Here is a 22,751-nt window from a genome sequence, read left to right on the forward strand (position 1 = left end):
TCAGCTGCGTTCCTAGTGAGGGATGGGTTTCGCGGCTCTGCGGGGTAGTTTGATAAGAGGTCGTAGTGCTGAGAAAAGGGTATCACGGTTTTGAAGTGAAGAAAAGAGAAGATGATTAATAATTCCCAAAAATGGATGGAAACTCGAGTGCGCAGTGAGGGGTTTATGAAGGCTCAATGATCAATGAATAATCCAGTCTGCTCGGTTGCGATGACAAAGAGGAAATTCAGGAAGCCTATGAAACACCACACACCGGGTGGGCATACCGGCCGGATGGCTTCTCCGCACCTGATAGCTGCGGCCCACGGCCGCCGGCGGGGTTAATGACGTGGGGGCCCGGAGCACAAATCGGCGATAAGCTAAGCGTCACGATGCGGGGATCGCTGGGTGCACCCTTCTTGTCTGAGGTTTTGTCCACCGGCCCGGGTGGAATCGGGTCAAGGTATGGATATCTCGCACACTGGCCATATCTAGCAAGTGAACAATCAACCCTCGGACTGATGGAAGTCTGTGATTCATCGGCGAACGGGCTAAATGATATCGGTGTTAAGAAGAAGGATAAACCCCACCTGGGCAGAGGGAAGCTTGCCTTAATCACGGCTGAGTCGTTGACACGACTCGTGCTTTTCACGTATCTTAACGAGAGAGACCTGAGCATAATTCCCCATATCCAGAAGGACAATGCGTATGCAGTTATCCACTTCCAGAATGTGAATGCGAATGTCACTTCAAGGATACACATGCCCGGCCCGGCAAGTTTAGGCAGGTTGACATGCAGCTCCAATTGTCAGACTAGAAACGGCTAGGCGGTAGAGGTGCTGCAGAGCATGCTGGATTCTAGCCGCATACAGCTACTTAGCCGTCAATCCGCTTCGCTTCTCCAAGTGGAGAAAATACACCAAGGTGACCAAAGTGGAGCTCTTGAGATGCTCAATCGCACGGGCGAGACCGGCGATGGCGCCCTGGTCCGTCCCATTCCAGCCCCTCATGTGGAAAATGGCGGGGCATGATCTCTGCCGAGCTCATGCTTCAGTGTTCCGATTGATAATCACCCAAGTGGACACGCGTCGATTTAAAGGCGATTTTGAAAGTCCCATCGAACCAAATTTTAGCATTAGACTTGTTCCATAAAAATACGGAATTCTAGGAAGCTCTATGACTGCCGACCATGTCACCATTAGGTACCAGGTCATCAAACCACACGATGCAGGTCTTATCCAGCAGGACCTAGCCAAAGGGAAATCATGAACCATTGGGGATTTACAAGCCTCTTCATCATCTACTAACAACTCATTCCTCGTAAATGTTGGAGTCGCTATCAGACGTTAGTTAGGTATCCATAGGCCAAGGGAAGGGGTGACGGTACTCACAATTCCTTCGTAAACTTGTCTCTGCCATCTGCATCCTTGTTGACGAAGATGCTCACTGAAGTGCCAGAGCATACGAACTCGCCGAAGCCATCATCGCCAATGGTGACCTCACGGTCGTTCCATCCGAGGACATCGGTCCAAACCTCTCCAGCGTGCATCTCGCCGACGTGCATCCGCTTGGAGCCGGGCCCGGCATTGCTGACAACGACCGCGCAGCCGTAGGGACGGTCCCAGGTTCCGTACTTGACCCAGCCGAGACACGTGGCATAGTCAAAGTAGTCGGCCTGCTCACCGTAGGCATAGAGCTTTCTGGCAAGGATAAGCTTCGACAGAGCGCCGCCGCATGATGGCGGGAAGGGGTGCTCTCCCTTGATGCCGTAGAGGTCACCGTACCAGACGCAAGGGTAGCCGGAGGTGCGGAGGAGAATAAGGGCGTACGCAATCGGCTTGAACCAGCCCTCGATGGGTGCTTCGAGGGCTTGGTAAGGTTGGGTGTCGTGGTTCATGACGAGGGTCTACTTCTGTCAGATGATGCCACCAGAATCGGCTGAAGATGAACTTACCACGGCGTTGATGGGTTCCTTCTGCACCAACGTATCGTCAAACACCTTCCTCATATCCGCTCCGTTGCCCTTGCTGATCTCGCTGAAGTTGTATACCAAGGGCGCGTCGAAAAGGGTGAACCGGCGGCCCATACGAGCCAGATACTCACTCATGTCGTCAAGGCTATCTTTCCAGAACTCGCCGACAAAGAACCATCCCTCACCGTACTCCTTGTCCAGCTCGGTGATGAATTGGCGCAAGAAGTCCTCACTATAGTGCTTGATTGCGTCGAACCTGATGCCTTTGAGAGGCACCTCCTTTGCCAACCATTTGCCCCAGTTGAGGACGTCTTTGACGACCTCGGGGTGGTCGTAGTCGAGATCTGAACCCATGAGGAAATCGCTAGAAATATTCAGTCAGCTTCGGGGGTAATTGATGGCAGCGACGTTTGCCCTTACTAGTTGCCCTTCTCATCGTCGACGGACTCGGCCCACTGCTGGTCACCCTTGTCACCCATAATCTTGTAGATGGCCGTCTTCTCGTTCCTCGCGTTGTAGTCGACACCGCTGAAGTGGTACCAGTGATACTTCATGTCACTGTACTTGCCCTTGCGACCGGGGAAGTCGTAGCCAACCCAGGCGTCGATCTCATACTTGTCACTGACGAACTTGGTGCGGTCTTCCTGGTCCACCTCCTGGGCGAGGCACTTCTCCTTGCGATCGGCTGCGAACTTGTGGTTCAGGACAGCATCCCAGTAGATACCGACACCATTGTCCTTGGCTGTGTGCGCGAGCTTCAGGAGCTCCTCCTTGGTTCCCCATTTCGTTGCGACGGATCCCTTCTGGTCGAACTCGCCCAGGTCGTACCTTTTCTGGTCAGCGTTGTAGCCCAATTGCTCCAATTGAGCGCGACATACAGATCGTAGATATCGTAACCATTTCCGGTCTTCGATGAGCCCTTGCACCTGTGTTTAACGTAAGCTGATGATCGCTCAATCGCGCACTCAATCGGAGGCTTACGCTGGCGGGATCCAAATGTTGTCGACGCCCCAGGCTTTGAGCTGCGGTACGTGCTTCTCCAGTCGCACCCAGTGCTTCTGATCAGCAGGGACATACCACTCAAAGCCCTGCATCATCGTGTGGTTCTCGGGGGTCGGTTCTTGTTCTCCCATCTTGGCGATGTTCGGCGTCGTGGGCGACGGTGTTGAGAGCTGGTGAGGGGTCGGCGAGGTGGTGAGGGGTAAACCGTGTCGATCACATAGGAGGTCCAGAGGGGTTGAAGGAGGGGAGAGCAGGTTGGAACATGGCGCTTGCGAGAAGGAGGCGCTTTCCTCTACATAAAGCTTCCTTCACCGCTGCAGGGAAAGGGCATTGACGACCGCTAGAAACAAAACGCACGTCCTTTCCTCCTAGTGAGCTACGAAATCTTACGAGGCGTCGCGTCGTGGCTGTTTCCCCATGTTCTTCCACACTGCAGGTTGACGTGGTGACAAGCAAAGAACGAGCAAATCAAATCGCCCCGGGCTGGCATTCCGGCGCTCGCGCGATGGCGGCTCAGGTGAGAAGCACATGCGTATCTGCGACACAGAAACCGCAGAAAGCTCCTGGAACATGGAAATGGCGCGACGCCAACAGGATTCCGTGCCGTGCCAACCAGCAACCTCCAATCTGTTGGGACTGGCGCCGAAACAGCGCGCAATCCAGCCTTTCTGATGCCTTGAATTTGGTAGGTTGACAGGGAACATTGACGTCATGCCGCAGATAGCTTGATAACGCGGCAGTAGCCGGGCGCTTTGGTAGGTCTAGACCGTCTCAGACCACAACACCGTCTTAGACCGAAGCCTTCGGTCTGCTGACTCCACACCGAGGCTCCTCTCGGTCGGCCTCGGTGGCCAGATGTTCTCGCGGGCCAACTCCGAAAGCCCTCTCAGCCAACCAAGTACCGTAGGAAACAGCTTTACAACACCAGTCGAGTGCAATATCGTGATATTTCGCTTCAAAACTGCTTTCCAAATCGTCACTTCATTTATGTATACGCCAGAGGATCCTCATGGGAGGTCATTATTACATCTCCAGTTCACTTAAACCATGCCCGCCCTGGCTCAGGCTTTGATCAATAATCTGCCGCAGCCAAGGATGCGAAACTTCTCATTTTGTCCGCAGGGTCGAAAGGATTTCATACATATAATCGAAATTAAGTCCATCGATGTTCCCAGTGATATCAGAGCGTGACCTATTAGGTGTCACACGTGGAATGAGTCTAGCCCTGATCATGGAGGCTGGTGGTCAGCCGTCGGCCCTGATCTACGCCCATTATGCAGCCTGGCTGTTTAAGACTTTATAAAGGAAATCGGATGCGCGCCTCGATAAATATCGATGAGATTCGCTGATATGCAAATGCCAAGCTTTCACTTGGTACAAGGTGGAGAAAGACCCCGACTTCCAGAGAAATGCATCAAACTTTAGTGGCTCCCAGAGCTACACTTTCTTCCTTTGCAAGTATTTTTTCAGTTGAACGAAACTACCTCGTTGGCGAGTAAGAAAGCTCTCGTCAACAGGACAGTCAGCTGCCGGAGGTGGCATCTTTGTGACTACCCAATCCTTCAGGGTGAACATCAGAAGCCACCAGAGTCTTTTCATGGCGTTGAGATCCAGATGTCATTCGTTTCTTATTAGAATACAAGGTGCAGAGGTCTTCCACGACCTATCTGCCGCGCTCAATCACCCCACAGCATGGGAAGCAGCCATTGTATCGCACCTCGAGCGCGCCCCACATCATCGTCACAGAAAATAATCACCAGCAGAATTACACTGAGGAGCCCTTCAACATGCGAATTGATTTTCCCCGCCCAAGCAGTCACCGCACCCTTCACGAGTCGGACTATGGCCCTACTGAATCTTTCGACTTTCTAATTTGCCACTTTTAAAACAGTCACTTTGCAGAAATGAGTCACAAAACTGATTACATTTCATAGCGTCTGTCGTGTCTTGTACCATTGTGAAAAGGCGCGAGCAGAGTCCTCTGGCGCCTACCTCCAGAAGCGGGAGGAGGGAGGAGATCAAGCTGAGCACACTAAGCATGGGCACAAGATAGCTGCACACAGATACATGATCTTGCAAGACGATAACTCAATGCTTTACGGCTGGAATTTTCCAGGGGCGGCCTTCCAGGTAGGCATAGTTGCATTCGCGGATGTGGTCCGGTCTGGTAAATCATGTCCAAATGATGAGGTGTATTTGTCCCATCAACTCTCGCTTGAAGGATCACGAGAACATCGAGGGTGATGATTCCAAGGAAGGTTGTTCAGGCCGAAGTCATCGATACATTCATGGAGATCATCACGGTACAGATATTAACTTCGGATCTCAAGTCTATCGACCTACCAAAGTATATCTACTTGTTCACGTCACGCCAAAGACCGCAGTGGGAACGGTTTGATGATGGTGTCAACTTGTGATCCCTGGAGCACTGCCAGCTCGAGTCATGGACCATGCAATAATAGCTGTTGGCTGTGTACATCTCCCTGGTCTCAAACGTACCGTGCATTCGCGACGGCTGATGGCCAATGATGAGAGGGACATAACGACATCTTGCCGGGGTTGGATGAGCTGAGCTGAGCTGTTGGACGGGTCGCATTTTTGGCCGCAACCAAATTGGTTATGAACTCCGTTGGCAAGGCGGCGCGTAGGCGAACCATCTTGTGAAGGCTGCCTTGCTACCCCGTGTCAAATGCCAATTTCTGCACTGTACAGCATCTTCAACGTACTAACTACAAGTCCTTTTTTTTTCCTTTTTTTTATTATATCATTTTTTAACCCCCCAGATGTTTTTGGATGCGACCCCGGAGATGAGAGCCATGTTCGTATGTATGTCTAGCTTCATTTCAGCGACAAGGTACCTACCTTAGGTTTCGGAACTTGAGAGACTCCCAATCCCCCAAGCTGATAGCGTGGCTGAGGGCGTTAGGATTCTTTGTCGCCTGCTTCACGAACAAGGGCAATTTATCAAGCCTTAAATATGTAGCTTCGCATCAGAGTGTATCAAATTGAGTTCGAAGTGCCCAACCTTATTGAGGGGCAAAACTACGGATACACAATAACCACATGCAAAATGTCAAGGGCTGCAATCATCCTCTGTGTCAGATTCCATGCTGCTGGAATCATCGACAATAATCTCCTTTCGACGAGCTGGCTCAATGGTCGGCTTGAACCTTTTCGACTGAACATCTTTGGACGTCGGATTGTAGACCCTCCTGGACGATTCAGATGCGTCATTTGATACCGCTCGACAATGTTTGGGTGTTCCGTGTCTATAGGGTATAGTGTCCTGGACATGAAGTTGCTTGCAAGTGAAGTCGCCTTGGGCTAATGGTGGCGTTGGGATGGATGTTGGTGCAGCTGCGGGTGCCATCACAGCTTCTGGGGCCACTGGCCCCTCCAGTGGAGCAAATCGCGAGCTAGAAGTTGGCAGGGACCAACCTGCATCCGTAACTGATAAGTCCGCAAAGGTAGGGTTTGGAATATCGTTGATTTTCGTCGAAGTGATCTGGTCGCTTGCACTGCTCGATTGTGATGTGGCTGCATGTTCGACTTTCTCAGCCTGTCTCGCCGAACGCCGCGTTCCCATGAAATCTTTGTCGCCAGCCAGCCGTTGCAAGTCTTTTCTTGGATTTCTTGCGGGCTTAAGATTAGAACCCAAATTTAAAGAGGAAACGTCGAAGGTCTCTTCCAAAAGGAAACAATTCTTGCCACCATCAAAGTATAGTGGGAGAATGATTTCCTTCTTCTTGTCTCCCCCAGGTGCGTTCAGATCCTTGGGCCCCTTTCGGAATTGACCCCCGCCCGGGTATCTCTGGCCGGAATACTTCTCTCGTCTTATTTTGAGGGCGATAGCTGGTTGTTTGCGGTTCGTTGTGAGGAACATCTCGAACCACCATATGCCATTCATTAGCTTTCCCAAATCCTTGATGTCGTAGCATCGGTCGAATTGCATTCTTTCCTGCTTTTCCACTCCTTTCATGTCGAAATGGGGATCACAGATGATTCGGAACTTGTCGTTGCCGGTAGCACGGATTTCGAGAGGTTCTGGGCTGGTCTTGGGCAATGGTCAGTCGATATCAACTAAATCGCAATTCCCTAGGCGCAAATTCTTACGAGGCTGAAGATAGGCGGGGCGTCATCTTCCCACCCCTCAGCCGACTCTGGCTCCCCCCGAGTTGGAACTTGCTTCCTTTGTAAACCGAATCCTGCGCCTTGTTGAATGAATTCATGAATGGTTGAAAGATTGCAAGTTGCGTATGCAACTCCCTTTGCGATATTACCGGAGCTGGGGGCTGTCAGCGCGAAAGCTTCGGCATTTGGGTTCTGGTTCCCTCACACGTAATTGGACATCGGTCCTTCTGAGTCCCAGACGTATGTGGGCTGTTGGACGCCATTTCTCGCGCAAATTCCGTTGAGCTCCTTTACCACAGCTCTGTGCATAGAAGTCCCGCCTGACACAATGACTTGGGGCGATGCGTTTTTGATCAGTGCAAGGCTCTTGATCTGTATCTCGGCTTCTTCGAACACCCTTTTGGTTCCCATTTCGAAGGACCTATTGATATCTTCAGGCAGAAGCTGAATGGAACGAAGGTCTCCGGGAAGATCTTGGGTCTCGTCTGGTTCAAGAGGGCCCAAGTCATCTTTGTTCGAATGGAAACAGTCAAGATATTTTGCGATCGCGGACCGCTTTAGGCGTTGCCCATGAATGCGGCGCAAATTGCGCACAAACAACTCACACATGTAGTATGCCCAATGCTCGCTTCCACCTCCAGCACCTGGCTTGCATTAGTCACTGGGCAATCCCCACCGTGTCATTAGCACTATATGAGGCGACTTTCTCACCGAATGGTTCGGTCATGCTGTAGAAGCTGGCAGTGTCTTCTCCAGCGCATACAACATTGAACATACATCCATTCTACACGCTTATAGTTAGTCTCAACTTATATGTTACAGATATTCCGGGGAGGAAGGCACTCACCATATTGTGCCCCCCAAAATCAAGGAACAGGAGCGGCTTGTGAGCCGATCTATTTTGTTCCAGTTCAAGAAACGTCTGTTCACCTAAAAGTTGTCTGAGGTGATTTCGAAGGAGGTAGTGGGCAAGGGCTTCGGTTTCCGTGTGAAACCATATTTGCTCATTGGGTCTGGTAAACTCGTCAAAGACCTCGGCAATAATATCTCGATAGACGTCCTCAAACTCGATAGTCCACTGTGAAGGAACGGACAGGCCGATCGAGGTAATCCTCAGACCTTGGGACCTGCATTGTTCCCGAGCCATATCTCGAACAGCTGAGAATAGTTCGACAAGGCCTCTCCGAAGTCTTTGACGAAAGCCGACATCATCCCTGCACTGCCTCAGGGGGTTGGCCACCGCGTACTGCTCGAAAAGCCTGTCTTTTCCGTGATCTGCCTCGTCTACCAGAATGTAAAAGGCGTATTTCAGGGAGATCTCGTGACGGTCGGGATCACCTTTTTCGCCCAAATACACCGCTTTGCCCGGTTCAAAGGGGTATCCAGAGGAAGAAAATTCGCCTTTTGTATATTTGTAACACCACTTGATTCTTGATCTTTTGTTTCGCACGTCAAATTCGAGGTTTCTCTTCGGGCATCGCACGGTAGCTCGCGTGCTTGTGCTACCCAAGTCCAGGCCGAGAACGCTTCACATAGGCAGTGTTAGTGGAAACACTAGGAATCAAATACAGTCTCAGGACTTGACTTACGCGTCGTCCAGCTCAGGAAGTTCGTTCATGTTGCTGAAGACCTTCGTTAACTGGCAGGTTTGCACACAAAATGATATCGTGTGCTCTTGTTAGATGAGCTTGGGGATGAAATAGTTGAAGCCGGAAAGGATGATATCGTTTAATGAAGCATGATCAGAGCGTATTACACACGGAAAAATTGCGAGTGGCAGTGGGCAACATTTAAGGCAGCAGGAATGTAGATGGGGAGGGTCTGGAGACGGGTTCCTGTGATGTGGTGCCTCCACTGTCCAAGTGAAGAGTAACTAAAACCAGCTTGAGGCAAATCTAGATGAAGACCATGTCCGGAGTCTCGAGTACATCGCATCACCTTTGAGCACAGTGTAAAACTTTTCTGTGAAATGATTGGATGGCAGAAGCGCTGATTCGTCTGCAGGGGAGAAAACACCGCCAACAGACCCAGCACCAACAAGACGTGTGACCAAGGCGCTGCAAGACAAGGATCATGGAGGCGTAGGCTTGGAGACCAGGAACATATACCATAATTCATCATCATGTCTTCCACATGAACCCCTGTCTATGGCTCCCGAAAGGCGCTTTGTCCAGGACCTACCAATGAGGCTGTGAGCTTCTGCTTGATCCGAGGCGACAGATCACACTCGTCACCTGCAGCAACCAGCCTAACCAGTCAATCGCCAGGATCGATGACCCTAGCCAGCAAACTGGCGGTCAGAACAGGACCTTCTTCCCGTTTAAGGCGATATGCATCGGTTCACCTACCCAAGTCAAAGCCGCCACTCCCTTGAAACCATCAAAAGAAGGTGGCATCGCCCACCGTCAAGCCCTCCCACACGTGTACCTAGCCTTCAGCTTTCCCGCACGTGTCGGGCCGCAAATCTTTCGTCCAAATCACTTTCATTTTCAATAACCTCGTCGCGATGCATCCCGTCGGTCCCAACGAAGCACTTACTCCATGCACAGAGGTAGACAGACGTATCCTCGAAAGGATCAAAGACCAGCTTACGCATAACGTCAACAGCTTCAACGATGCGCACGAAAAATTCAAAAGCAACATCCGCAATCTAATTGATACCTTCAAGGAAGCTTGCGTTGAGCTAGAGGCTGCACAGTCCAAACTTTTGGACCAAGCTTACCAAAAGGGAAGCCCAACATGCAACATACTCGGGCCTCTGACGCAATACGAAATCTCAGATGGCAGTACTTTCATGGCTCCTATTGGGGATATGGTTGTCTCTTATATTCCGAAATCAAATTTGGCTGACGATCTACCGCCTCAAGCACTCGACATAGGCACGCTGGAAGATTCTCCTCCTGCAAAACATGATGAAATGGATATCATGGAGGGTACACCAGATACACTACTCATAAGACAAGCGTCAGAAGTGGTATGGACGGCTCTGTTCGACTCTTGCTACTTCTTGCAGTGATAACTGACATCATTAACAGGAAACGGAAACAGAGACGGAGTCGAACCCACCGGAATCCCAACCGAGAAAGAGAATAATAATCCGAACATACTCCAAACGCGTACCGACGCTCTTATCAACCCCAGAGCCAGTGGAACCTTCTTTAGCAACTCACAGAATATCGCATTTCGATACCACAGGCTGCAAGGACACCAACGTTCGGCTACTTGTGCCGGATATAGAGCTGAAATGGTCCAAACCCCTACACCTGACGTCGCAGCCACATATCAAAAGGGAGAATGTTATGAAAGACAAGAGGGGGTGGGTTTTCTCTTACACGTTGAATAAAAGGACAGCTCTCTACATCATCCGATGCCCCGGCAACTGCCCAAGCCCGGTCTTTGTCCGGCACCCCTTGGGTCAATCGCGGGCTGTCGAACATCTGAGAGAGTGCCAAGTTCCCTTCAATGACGAGGAAGACATGGTTCGCAGATACGCTCAACAAGGTACGTCAGTCTAGCGTTTTGGTTTATTATCATATCTGACTGCGTCGTGTTGGAAATGGAAACAGTTGTGAGGGATCGAAAAGGCAGATACGTTAGACTGGAATGGGCAAGAAAGCACAACCAGGACCTCTTCGAGGAGCTCGAGGAAGATGCATACCAGGAAAACTTCAGATAGAGGACGTATAAGAGCAAATGCGTATCCACTTAATGACATGGAAACACAATCTCTCAATGTACAGTAATTGATACTATGGCATGCGACATGAAGTCGCCGTGAATCGCTGCGAATATTTCACTCATTCCCGAGCAGTCGCGAAGTTTGTCCTTAACATCAAAGCTTAGGCAGGTCAGCTGGCGCAGCCACCCCGTTCAGCCCAGCTCAGCCATCCCAGCCATCTCCTTCAGCTTTCCCTTACGCTGAGACGTCCTTTTTTCTCACGCTTAATTTGGGGATATATGTCATGTGATTTTCTTTGATACTTCCAATCATCAAGGGCCAAAATCTTCTTGTACTCAGGCGATAGCGACACCGCAGGCTGTGGTTTCAGCAAACATGCTGCTAATCATGCGTGTAGGTTGGTTCAGACTATAGTAGGTCAAGACCCAACTGCCACTGACAGTTGGAGCAAACATTTTCACGTCATACTGCCTTGCATAGGTTTCATCCACAGCGGAGATCAAATACCACTACCTGATGAAGTACAAGATGCATTCAGTCTGCTTCACGTTCTATGGACGGCCCTAATTCTATAGATGACCAAATGATTCCACTTTACATCCTATCCTCTCTACACATCATTGAGCTCAAACATTTTACTCCTCGTCCGAAGTTGCAGAGTAATAGTCGGAAGATTCTGCCCCGGAGGATTCTGCATCAGAGGATTCCGTGTCAGAGACGCCTCTCTGCTTGTGTTGTTCATACCTTCTCTGCCTCTTAGCATCTCTTGCACTCGTAAACTGTCGACCAGAACGGAGGGTCACGCCTGGCTCCGAAGAGGGTCGCTTCGCCGGTGGGCTCAGGGAAGGCTGTGACAACTGGGCTTGATGCTCTGTGCTCCTGCTGACACAGGGAGTGTTGCCCTGGGCATCGATCATCATTTGAGCCACCGGTGCCGATTGTAAGGTCGTCACTTCCTGTTGATACGGATTCTCGTTCTGAATATCAATCACCATTTCAGCCACTGGTGCTGGCTGCGGGGTCGCCAAATCAGTGGGAGACTGCCGGGCAGGATGTAACTCGAAAGAGGCAGCTGAGTACTCCGGTCGAGCATTTTGTTGCGACAGGTTGGGTGCCGCAGAATCATCGTCCACGTTACGTATTTCTGCTGAACTCAAGACTTCATCGTCGATAGGTGCCATATGGTGAGAACCCTCCACATTTGGGGTTGAACGAGGTGAAGTCTTTATGCTGCCATCTTGCCGCGTCAAGCTGGCACGCGTTCTGGCGGCTATGCCGATCTTGGTGCCTCCCGCCAAGAGTCGTTCGAAGTCGAGCTCCTCATCATCCAGAAAGAAGCAGCTGGGCCCAAAGTCAAAGCTCAGCGGTAGTGGGCGGGATGTAAAGCCTGGGCTAACCCACTCCTTCATACCCTTAGTTCTGACGTGCGCCCACTCAGATTTGAGTACAGCGAAATCTTTGCCATCTCGCTTCTCCAAGAACATCGTAATCCTAGAGCCACCTCTCTTCAGCTTGCCAATGTACATAACATCGTAGCATCTGTCATAAAACAGTCGAGATGAGCCAGTGCGCCCAAAGAAGGGGTCGCAGATGATCTTGAACTCGTCACAGCCAGTCGCAAAGTTAAGGTCGAGAGCGTCTTTCTTGTCCTTGAAGAGGGTTAGACAATACAGAATAGAGGGTAAAGATAGTTCTGCATACCTTGCTGAAGAGCACCTCTGCAGTGTCTTCCCAGTAATTTTTCTTGCCAGAGCCTGGTCCGGTCCCTACAGCCTTCCGCTGTATGCCAAACGCAGCGCCCTGTCGCAAGAAGTCGTCAATGCTGATCTTTGTCGAGGCCGAATAGGCAGCCCCTTTAGCGATTTTGACTGAGCTTTGAACCACATCAGCGCTGAACAAGTCCATGGAGTTTAGGAGCTCATGAGATACTTACTCGTAACGCACGCAGAGGTCAACGTTGACAAATACCGGCTCTGCCACACCTTTCTTCAGACACATGTCTCGGAGACGCTGCTTGATGCCGGCATGCTTTGCTGTTCCACCAGCAACGACCACGGTGTTGTCGGTTATCTTGAACTTGGAGAGAGCTGCGATGTGACGTTTTGCCAGCTCGAGGATCTTTTCGTGCGCCTTCTCGAAAAGGCGTCTTATCTCCTCGGGCGAAACGATCGTTCCCTCGAATTCGAAAGGCTTTTCGTCGTCACAACCGGGGCCTAGCCTATCCTTGAACCTGTCGAACTTGTCGATAAGCTCTTGCTTCTTCTCGGCTGTCATGCGCCGACCCGTTCGGCGTTCAGTCCGCTCGATGCACAACTCGCTGACGTCGTAAGACCATTGCTCGCTTCCACCTCCCGCGCCTAAGTCTATGTGGTTAATTCCTGGTATAACTCGCTTTATTGGGTGCGGGGAGCTCACCAAAAGCCTCTCCAACCCTGTAGAAGCTTGCGTCATGGTCATCACCATAGACAACATTGAATATGCAACCGTTCTTCAAACTCGAAGTCAGTCTCATTTTGAACAGCTGTGTTGCATGCGGGATAAAGCATGCAGCTCACCATATTGTGACCGCCAAAGTCAAGGAACAAAAAGGCGCTATGTTCACCGCGGTGTCCATGGCGGCGAAGCTCTTCGATGTGATCCTTAAGCAGGTAATGGGCCAACGCCTCTGTCTCGGTAACGAAACAGAACTCCATGTCACTGGAGCCCGCCCCAATAACTTCGCGCATGATATCCTCGTAGACTTCGGTGAACTTGCAGCTGCTATCCGTCCATTGTGCCGGAATGGAAAGAACAATGGTAGTGATCCTGAGCCGCTCTACTTTACAATGCTTCTCAATCTGCTTCCAGATCTTTGAGAATAGGGCAATCAGACCTCGGCGGAGTTTCTTGCGAAAGCCCTCCTCATTCATGCGCTTTAGCAGTGGTTTGACAAGAGCATATTGGCCCACAAGCTCATCGGAGGCATCCGCCAAGATGTAGAAGGCATACTTGAGAGATATCGCCAATCGGTCGGGGTCAGTCTTTTCGCCCAAGTAGACTTCCTCGTTATCGTCATCAAACGGGTATCCTGTCGACGCGTAGTCTCCCGGGTCGTGTTTATGGGATGATGCCTTGGATATGTCCTTGTTTTCGACCTCGATGCAACATCCTCTCGCTGGACACTCAACGCAAGCTCGCGTACTGGTGCTTCCTATGTCGAAGGCAGCCTTACTAGTGATACAGTCAGTCAGCAATCACTTGGGTATGTCCGTTATGAGCACACAAAGTCTCTGATTTCATGTTGAAGATCAGGGTACTAACGCATCGTCGGGGGCTTTGCTCCATCTAGCCATGTTGGATTTCGTTGCGGGCTGAGATGAGGGGTTGTTCAAAAGTCCATGCAGAGTAGCAAACGCAGCGTGCCGCTACTTGTGGTCGTCAAAACGGTATGATTCTTGCTAGAGCCCTTAGAAGGAAGATATCTGCTAATGGTGAGTTCCTTGTCACCAGCCAGAACCTTTCGTATGGCGCAGTAAATGGCCTGGATAATGGTTGTTGGTGGTGCTCCGCAGGAGAGTGAGTCCCAAGGAGACACCACACGTCTTCTATTTATACGTACAACATCACACTGTCTAGCAATCACGTAATCCTGTTTCGGAGTTGCAAACAAATGCATTTAGCCGGGCATGCGTTGCGTGAAGAGCCCGTTGAAAGGACGTCGGTAGGATGCAAACGAGCTCAGCCAATAATGACGGGCTGAGAGGCAGCCCCTGGGGTCCGCGCGTTCCTAAAAGCATTAAAATAGAATTAAAAACTCAAAGAACAAAGGGGAAGAATAAATAGCTTCTGGAGACAATCAAAGAACAGGCCATGCTGGGCTGGGTATTTCCCAGGTTCTAAGATGCGCAATTTTGCCAGAAACTTTCCATTTGTTTCTATACCCGTCTATTTTTACAACTGTCATTTGCATTTGTATAGTATATCATTCCATTAGATTATAGGTTACGATTGATACTGAAATAAAGATCTCATTTTATGGTATAGAGATCTGAGTATTTGAAAAGATACGGAAAGCTGTCACTAACAGGTTCCTACGTTCTCAACGCAGGATAGTTCATGTGAAATAGTACAGGTCGAGATTCCGTGGCACCAATGGCTACTCGTTAGTAATAGCACTTAGGTCATAACATAGCACTTCATAAATGTTTAAATTAACTGATTGCTCACTCTCAATATACCTGCGGTAGACATGATAAACCAATGCAACCCTCGGCGTAACAACGTTACTTCAGCTTTTATTGCAGCAAACATCTTAGTGCATAAGACACCCACAGGGAATTATTCACTACGTGCAATAATGACCATGACTTCTACAGACAGTACGTTTATAGACAAAGACTTTAAAACCAGCACTACAGGCTATTACTACCAGTCCCTGTGCCACCTATACGGCTGGTTAAAACGGAGGTCATTCTTCGGGTTCAATCAACGTTGATCACACTACACCCTTGCACACTTAGGTACTCAAGACTCATTGAAGCCATCTCTCACCCAACTGCATCACATTTCCGCCAACCTCAATCTGAGATGGTTTTGCGTCGACAACAACACCAACCATACGAACCCAGGTGTCCGAACGATTGGCCCAACTAGACGATGCATTTGTTAGAGCCTATCTCAGCGTTCGCTGCACAATGGTCTGCGAAAAGGGGCTGGCCAGCTTACACATGCATCGCTCCTCGCTGAACGGCAACATCTCCAGGGCGGAGGGTAGTCTCAACAACTTCTTCCCAGGTCCCCCTGCCATTCTCCACGCTGAACGCCGTCTTTGGAGTAATAAGAGTTGGTGTTCCTTCGTTAACAACGACGTAGTCAACCGAGGGAGTGCGATGCTACCGATTCGTTAGGTCATGGACCCATGGTCTCTCAGCCTAACCCCTAGTAACTCACCATGGGAGTTGTGCCTCCAGGCGCGAGATCAAAGAAGTAAACGTTAAGACCACCGGGAAAGACCACTCCACTTCCAGGAGCAGCTTCAATCTTGGGAAGCCCCCTTCTCCAAATCAGCATAGCTCAATACAGCTCCTTTAAGCTTCGTCTAGCTTACGATCCATCAAAATTAGTGGGAACAGCAGAGACAGTTCCCACAGGTGTTCTGCGAAGTAGGCCTCCAAACATCTCCTCAGTCTGCAACTGCTCTGTCAAAACTTCAATTGCAGGTTCGGCCTGGGTGGCTGATCCACTAGGCTCGAGTGGCAGGTTGGACAGGACGATGCGTCGGCGGGGGGGATGATCAGCCATTGTGAGATGAGACTTTGTGAGTAGAACTTGGCTTTGATTTATTCAGAAAAAATAAACTTCCGGTATGGTAAATAATGGTTAGAAAATGCTCAGAGACGATTCAGGTCAATAGGCACCACCATATCTAACCTAGCTTTTATATCTGCTTTTCTTCTTTTTTTTTTCTTCTTTTTTTCGGATCGAGGAGAGACCGACGTTACAAAGATCATAGGGTTCGGCGCCGAGTCAATTAACAAGCGGGCACATTTGTCAGACGCCGGCGCCGACATGCTGACTGGCGTTCTGCCCGAAGGATCCGGATCCTGGAACCTGCCGGGGCCACAAGCACAAATAACGCCCAGACTTAGGGACTAGCCCAGCTAGTAATTCAATGCCTTTAAAAGTCTTCAGATTGAAAATAATAGTGACTCAAAAGAGCCGTGGGCGCGAAGCCACCTCGTACCCCTAGCCATTATCTCAGAGGTGCAGTCATGTGAAGACACGCATTACATTGGGAAAACGGATTGTCATGAACACATGCTGTCTATTCATATTCAATGTGCATCATTCTACAACGCTATCTTTCTTTTCCTATCTTCCCTTACGACTAACTTCAAGGCCTATTGCACTTAGGCAATAGGGCCATAGAAGCTAAACTTGCCCTCAGGGTCATACTTGGACTTGAGAGACTTGAGACGATCCTGGCGCCACTGGTCGGCACCGTACCATTCAGAGGTCGTCTCATCACCGAAAGCATAGTTGAGGTAGACGTGAATCTGCTCGCGGCCGCTACCCTCGTGGATGATCTGACGCAGCTGGTTGCCAAGGTCAGCAGCCTGCTGGTCCAGGGCAGTGCCGTTAGGGGTGTAGGTGATGAGAGGGGCGAAGAGAAGGTTGTCCTCACGAAAGGCAAAGGCAGTTGAGTCGCTGTCGACGGCCTTGACACCCTCGTTAGAGTACCCCTCGAACATGAAGAGGGAGTTGTAGAAGGGAGAGTCGCTCTTGACGTTAGCCGCGAACAGGTCGTAGGCCTGGCGCTGAGCGGTGACGTTGTAGGACTCAACGTAGATGGGGAAACGGGGGTTGTTGAGGCCGGCCTTCTGGCAAGGGATGGCATCAAGGTCGATTCCGGTCCAGGTAGCGAGGTCGAGGTAGGTTCCGGCGGTGGGCGTGGCAGAGATGGGGCCGATATCGAGGAAGGGCTGGGTGTAGGTGGAGTCGACAACATCGACACCCTCCTGGATAATCCAGAACAAGATGATGGGCTATCATATCAGTCAGTCTGTGTTATCCATGTACGTGAAATGGATGTAACTCACGTTCTCAGCATCGGCGTCGGGGTTGTTCAGCCAGTAGGACCAGTTGACGACATCAGCAGACTGGGTTCCGTTCTTCAAGAGGTGGTCGTTGGCAGCCTGGTAGACCTGCTCAACCTTGTCTCCACTGAAGATGAGAGTCTCAACGGCCCAGTTGCTGTGTTCAATGTCATAGACCTTAACGTTGACTGAGGTGACGATGCCAAAGTTGTGGCCGGCACCCTTGACAGCCCACCAGAGGTCAGAGCTCTCATCGATGGTGACCAGGGTTCCGTTAGCCAGAACGATGTTCATGGAGAGGAACTGATCGGCAACAAGACCGTGGTGACCCTGCAGCCAGCCATGACCACCTCCAAGGGCAGGTCCGAGCGTACTGACACACTCGCAAGTACCAGTGACTGAGAAGCATGTCAGTAAGATAGAGATAGAGTTAATCTTCGGTATTTTACTTACCAGTCTGCTTTCCGGCCTCCCAGAGAGTGTCAGTGACAAGCTTGGAGCGGGTTCCACCGGCAATCTTTGCGGACTGGCCATCCTCAGAGACCTCAACGCCGCTCAGCTGGTTGAGATAAATCTCGATACCATTCTGCATCTTGCCGAGAGTGGTGATAGCACCATGCACGCCGTTGTATGCAAGGAAGGGCAAGCTCTTCTCATTGGCAAATTTGATCTAGATGGAATCATTAGCCATTCGCTCAAAGTTCGTCGATTGCATCAAGCAATGTGGAAGACCGGAACATACTGTCTCAGCAACATCGTTCTCCGTTCCGGGGACGACGACCAAGCTAACGGTCGGCGCGTTGAGGTTAGACCACCGGATGGTCGCGTTGGTGAAGTCGGCCGAGCCCGGCTCATAGATCTTGGCGGTGTCCGAGAGCTTGTTACCCAGCTCCACGGTGTCTCTCGCGCAGATGCCTCCGAGAAACTGACGGGCGACGGGGATATTCGCGCAGGATGAGGCGATCGCCCATGCAGCCACGGCTGTGAGCACCTCCATCTTGAATCGATACATAATGACGGCAGGGGGAGAGAGAGGTCAGAAACGACGGATATTGGTCCAAGATAAAAAAATCTTGTTCACCAAGGATGCAACTGGTCCCGAGGTGTCGGCTCAAGTGTAACCCGATCGCAGGATTTGAGACAAAGAGAGTGTGGTGGTATCTGTAGCGACTGACAGTGACAGGCCCTTCCGGTGGTTGAGCGTACCGCGCAAGCAAGAACCTGTGAAGACACAGCGCCGCGATTAGTATTTATTTCGCCATCCATGTCATGATGTGGTAGCAGTCGCGGGTAAGCCAAGTTCCTCCGTCGCAACGCTGCTTGCATTCTTAATTTCGGTCCCATGTACAAAGTGGCTCCCCTACCCTGCATTGGCATGCATGCGGCCTTGCTTCTGCGCCGCCCGGTCAGCACAGATTTCGGGGCAAAAGAGGCAAAAGGCCCTGTGAACCCACGTCGATATCTGCAGGTTTAGTCGGTCGATCCTGGGGCTTAGAACCCAAGTTTATGCGCGATCCTGATGAAGCGATAATCCGTCGGCGTTAAACACCAGCTGGTCAGGCTCGTCGTTTTGACTTGTTGAAAGTTGCGAGACACTGGCAACCTGAAAGGCCTCGATTGTCCTAGTCCTGGTCCACGTGTCCCTCCCTTGCATCAATTTGTAAGTCGGTTGCATTCATTTAGAACCCTTCCAATCAGCACCAGCACCGCGGCGGACCCCAACGCTGACGTTACCTCGAGAAGCGGGACATCGTTCCATCAACTCCCAGTGTTGTAAAAGCCTCGGATGCCTCCTCGCAAATCCTGCGGCCCGTACCATGGGAGACCTGTGCAGTTGGGGTGGTTCACAAAACCCAAAAGCTTGCAGAGTGCTGATGCCAAGTTCTTCGGCCATGACCAAAACTTCCGGATGCTACCCAGGGCGATTGTGCCACTATGCAATGCTACGCAACCCGGAGAGATGAAGACCGCGTGCTCCACTTCTTGCCCCTCCTCTTCTTCCTCCCTCTCAAAGTCCGACTTCCGACGCCTCAACGGCTGCTAAAAGTCTCGGCAATGCGGCACCAGGCGAATGACGAACGCCACAGCCGCGGCGCTTCTCGGTATCAAAGGACAAAGGGTTTCTTCAGTTGTGGAATGTTTTGGGCGCATGGTCTCGTGGTCTCATGTTGGACTCGACGTTGGAAGCTAACGATTCGTAAGGCAGGGGATCGATGAGAAAAGCTTTAGACGTCCGGTCTAGACGCGGAGTGAAGGGAAACACACCAGACCAGACGACGCTGCTTTACAGTCTGCGCCGCCCAAGTGCCGGACCATTTTTTACCTTTCGGGCCGCATAGACCTGTCAAACATAGCCTCGAACCCTTGCGCATTCTTGTCTTCCGTGTAACTCTTGTGTTCCGTGGAACTATTTCAACCAAAACCTCCGATATAGTGCTTTTATCAGGTCATTTCGCCGAGAGGATTTGAATGGTGAGTCTTAGGGGAGCCGAACATCGGTTCGCTCGAGTTGCCGACCCTGATCACTCTCACGACTGGCGAAGACCCCCTTTTGTCTCCGCCCCCTCAGCACATCCCCCGAAGTATCCGTATTACCTTATCGTAAAGAAAAGTATTGTAGTGGAGATGCTCGACGCCGGGGAAGCACAGCCGTTGCCGCTCGGACCCCCACCAGGGGTCAGGGGATTTGTGCGCGTCGTACGCCAGGCGAGTCAGGGGTCAACAGGGCTCAGTTCTCATCATCCTGATCTAGCAGCTTGGCATGGTGGAGATATTCCTCCTTCAACCCTCGAAATTGGCTTGTCCAGCGTGCCCTATGGTGAACGTAGTGGAGTTAAGGTGAGGCCTCAGACTTGAATGTGATATGCAGGTTAGATATGTGATCACATCCCCACTGAAGAGCTTGTTACCAGAGAGAGATGTTGGAAGAAGTGGAGTAACATCCATTTCTCAAGTGCTGGGCCCTTCAAGTTATTTTTCGTTGCTTGGCCGGTCATATGGTTGTCACAACGAGGATATCAGATGGAGATGATGTTCCGAGGTTTATCGGCTCGTCGCCGAACGAAGCTAGAGGAAGCAGTGCAACGTCCTTGTACGCACTCACCGTTCAGGTAGCAAAGCACGCACTGCTCACCGGAATCGGCCATTGTCCGATGGGGACGAACATGTTCATGGGCTTCAAGGACCCTTCTAGCTTAGCTGCATAATCCATCACGTCTGTCACTTGCGTTTGTTCTGCTAGTGTTCCAATACCCCTGACACAAATTCTGGTTCACAGGGTCGTAGCTCGGAGATGGGACCATGCAGGAAACCAAGGCTATCAGGGCCCTGGCGAAAACTGAGCCCATACCACAGGTCGCCTTGCACATAGTGAAGAAGTTTACCTCTATCGTGGAACGTCGCAGCTGCTGTAACTCTGCATTCCCAAGTTCCGCGTTGAAGCCTGTTTCTCGGTTTCCAATGATCGATCCTCTCGCACATCCGGTGCAGTAGTGCGGGATCAAGGGCCTTGAGTCAAACATTGAGATGTTTTGTCCTGTTTCTGCCCTCACCCGGTGTGAACCGCCTTATATATTTGTACAATGGGTTTCCCAAGGACCTCGTGCAGTCCGTCCTGACTGTTTCCGCAATCTTCGCCGACTTCCCCACCCCGTTTGCTCGCTCGACGGACATTGACACCAACCCTCAAGCCGAAATGTCATCGAGTGATGCTACCCTCGACCCGGCGGCGCTGGCCGCCGCACAGGCTGCTGCCGAAGCAGCTCGCCGGATGACGATCGAGGCTTGGACGCTCTACGGCGTTGGTATGGTTGTGACGTTTCTCCGAATGTTCGCCCGAGCAAAGGCCGTTGGCTTCCGAAATTTCCGAGCCGATGACTACCTTGCATTCGGTGCCGCTGTATGTCAACAACGTGGTCCTCGACGATCCCACTACGCGAAAAGCTTATCGCTGATCCCAATCTATCCAGATCTTCTACACCATCCAGTCGACCTTGGCGTACGAGGTGGGCAACATCGCGCATGGTCTGGCCAACAATGGCATGACGGATGATGAACGAACGGCATTGTCTACCAGTGATCCCGAGTTTACGCTTAGGTTTGTCTCGTCTGACTGGAACATGATGGCAGGCGCTAACCTCGTGTGATACAGGGTCATCGGGTCCAAGATCCAGGTCGCGGGATGGACAACCTACTCCGCCCTGCTTCTGCTATTGAAGCTGTCGATGCTGTTCTTTTATCTGAGACTTACTGTAAGTCGTCAATCCCCCCATGTTTGATGACATTCAAGCCTGGCGAACGGTTAGTTAACCATAGCTTAGGAAGGTCTTGGTCGCCGCTATCGGCTGCGCATCTGGATAGGCTTTGGACTGGTCATCGGAACCTTTATGGCATCCATACTTGCCGTCTTTCTCGCATGCATACCGTTCGACAAGTACTGGCAGATCAGCCCGGATCCCGGCAGTAAGTCGCCTATATCCCAGCTTTGCTGGTGCATTTTATGCTAACGGTATCCCTAGACTCTTGCCAGGCTGCCATTTCCTTGCCGATCATCTGGACATCGTTCGCGGCAAACGTTTCGACTGACATATACCTTATTCTTATTCCAATCCCGCTACTTTGGGAGTCTACCCTCAGACTTATCAAGAAGATTGCTTCGACAATCGTCCTTGGCGCCGGTATCTTCGTCTTGGTCTGTGCGACATTGAAGAGCATCTTTGTCCTGGTTGTGAGTTGTTAACATACGCCTCTATCTAATAGCGACTGACATATTTGGGCAGGATCCCGTCAATGGAGCCCAACTTGCAGGAACATGGGGAACCCGAGAAACATTCGTGGCCGTCGTCACGACTAACCTCCCAATGATCTTCCCTCTTATCCGGACCTGGCTCAAGCCCCTCTGGCCCAGCATGCTGCGCTCATCCAAGAAGGCCTATAAGACACCGAGCGGATTCCAAACCATTGGTGGCGGGAATGGACAATACGGCAACTCTCAACGGAGTCGCGATCGCCGCACTGGTCAATCAAGTGCGAACCCCATCACCGCCAACATTTCATTTACCGAAAGCGAGGAACGAATCATGAATGATGTCAAAATGCAGGACATCAAGACGTCGACCAGCTCAGTCTCGCCAATACCTGGAAGCAAGCCGCCGAATGGCATTGTGGTTTCGAACGAGATCCAGGTCACCATCGATGATAGGACTAGTCAATTTGTTGAGCAACGCCCGCAACATCCCCGCGAGGCTTGGTAGGGACCTGGCTCAGAAAATCACGCATTAAATAGCTATATGATACCAATTCATTCTGTCGAAAAGACTGCCCGTTGATTGCATTGTTGGCGCAAACTGTTCAACCACGTCAATGGGCACTTGCGTCCACAATTACCCCTGAAAGGCAGTGAGGTCCTATCCGA

The 22,751-nt window shown here is 51.0% G+C and overlaps 5 protein-coding genes across 5 annotated transcripts; 1 reads left to right on the forward strand and 4 right to left on the reverse strand.

The window, feature by feature from the left end:
- Positions 1-1,290: 1,290 nt before the first annotated feature.
- GCG54_00003619 (Alpha-amylase) lies at positions 1,291-3,258 on the reverse strand (the record flags this gene model as incomplete). Its single annotated transcript, XM_045403690.1, has 6 exons — positions 1,291-1,315; positions 1,371-1,885; positions 1,934-2,315; positions 2,372-2,779; positions 2,830-2,877; positions 2,933-3,258. Coding segments are annotated over 6 exons (1,704 nt in total), but the record flags the coding sequence as incomplete, so codon positions are not given.
- A 3,395-nt stretch (positions 3,259-6,653) lies between these two features.
- GCG54_00003620 (uncharacterized protein) lies at positions 6,654-14,095 on the reverse strand (the record flags this gene model as incomplete). Its single annotated transcript, XM_045403691.1, has 7 exons — positions 6,654-7,007; positions 12,161-12,412; positions 12,465-12,636; positions 12,697-13,120; positions 13,179-13,251; positions 13,319-13,973; positions 14,064-14,095. Coding segments are annotated over 7 exons (1,962 nt in total), but the record flags the coding sequence as incomplete, so codon positions are not given.
- Positions 14,096-15,273: 1,178 nt separating this feature from the next.
- Positions 15,274-16,043, reverse strand: GCG54_00003621 (uncharacterized protein; the record flags this gene model as incomplete). Its single annotated transcript, XM_045403692.1, has 4 exons — positions 15,274-15,391; positions 15,468-15,634; positions 15,693-15,795; positions 15,850-16,043. The coding sequence occupies 4 exons, from the start codon at positions 16,041-16,043 to the stop codon at positions 15,274-15,276; spliced, it is 582 nt and encodes a 193-aa protein (XP_045271032.1).
- Positions 16,044-16,651: 608 nt separating this feature from the next.
- On the reverse strand, positions 16,652-18,350 carry GCG54_00003622 (FAD-linked oxidoreductase afoF; the record flags this gene model as incomplete). Its single annotated transcript, XM_045403693.1, has 4 exons — positions 16,652-17,287; positions 17,342-17,736; positions 17,792-18,008; positions 18,081-18,350. 4 exons carry the CDS (start codon positions 18,348-18,350, stop codon positions 16,652-16,654), a joined length of 1,518 nt encoding a protein of 505 aa, XP_045271033.1.
- Positions 18,351-21,032: 2,682 nt separating this feature from the next.
- Positions 21,033-22,590, forward strand: GCG54_00003623 (uncharacterized protein; the record flags this gene model as incomplete). Its single annotated transcript, XM_045403694.1, has 6 exons — positions 21,033-21,236; positions 21,307-21,434; positions 21,489-21,588; positions 21,658-21,799; positions 21,856-22,064; positions 22,117-22,590. 6 exons carry the CDS (start codon positions 21,033-21,035, stop codon positions 22,588-22,590), a joined length of 1,257 nt encoding a protein of 418 aa, XP_045271034.1.
- Positions 22,591-22,751: the final 161 nt, after the last annotated feature.

This window comes from Colletotrichum gloeosporioides, assembly GCF_011800055.1.
Source record: "Colletotrichum gloeosporioides strain Lc1 chromosome Unknown consensus_5, whole genome shotgun sequence".
Lineage (NCBI taxonomy): Eukaryota > Fungi > Ascomycota > Sordariomycetes > Glomerellales > Glomerellaceae > Colletotrichum > Colletotrichum gloeosporioides.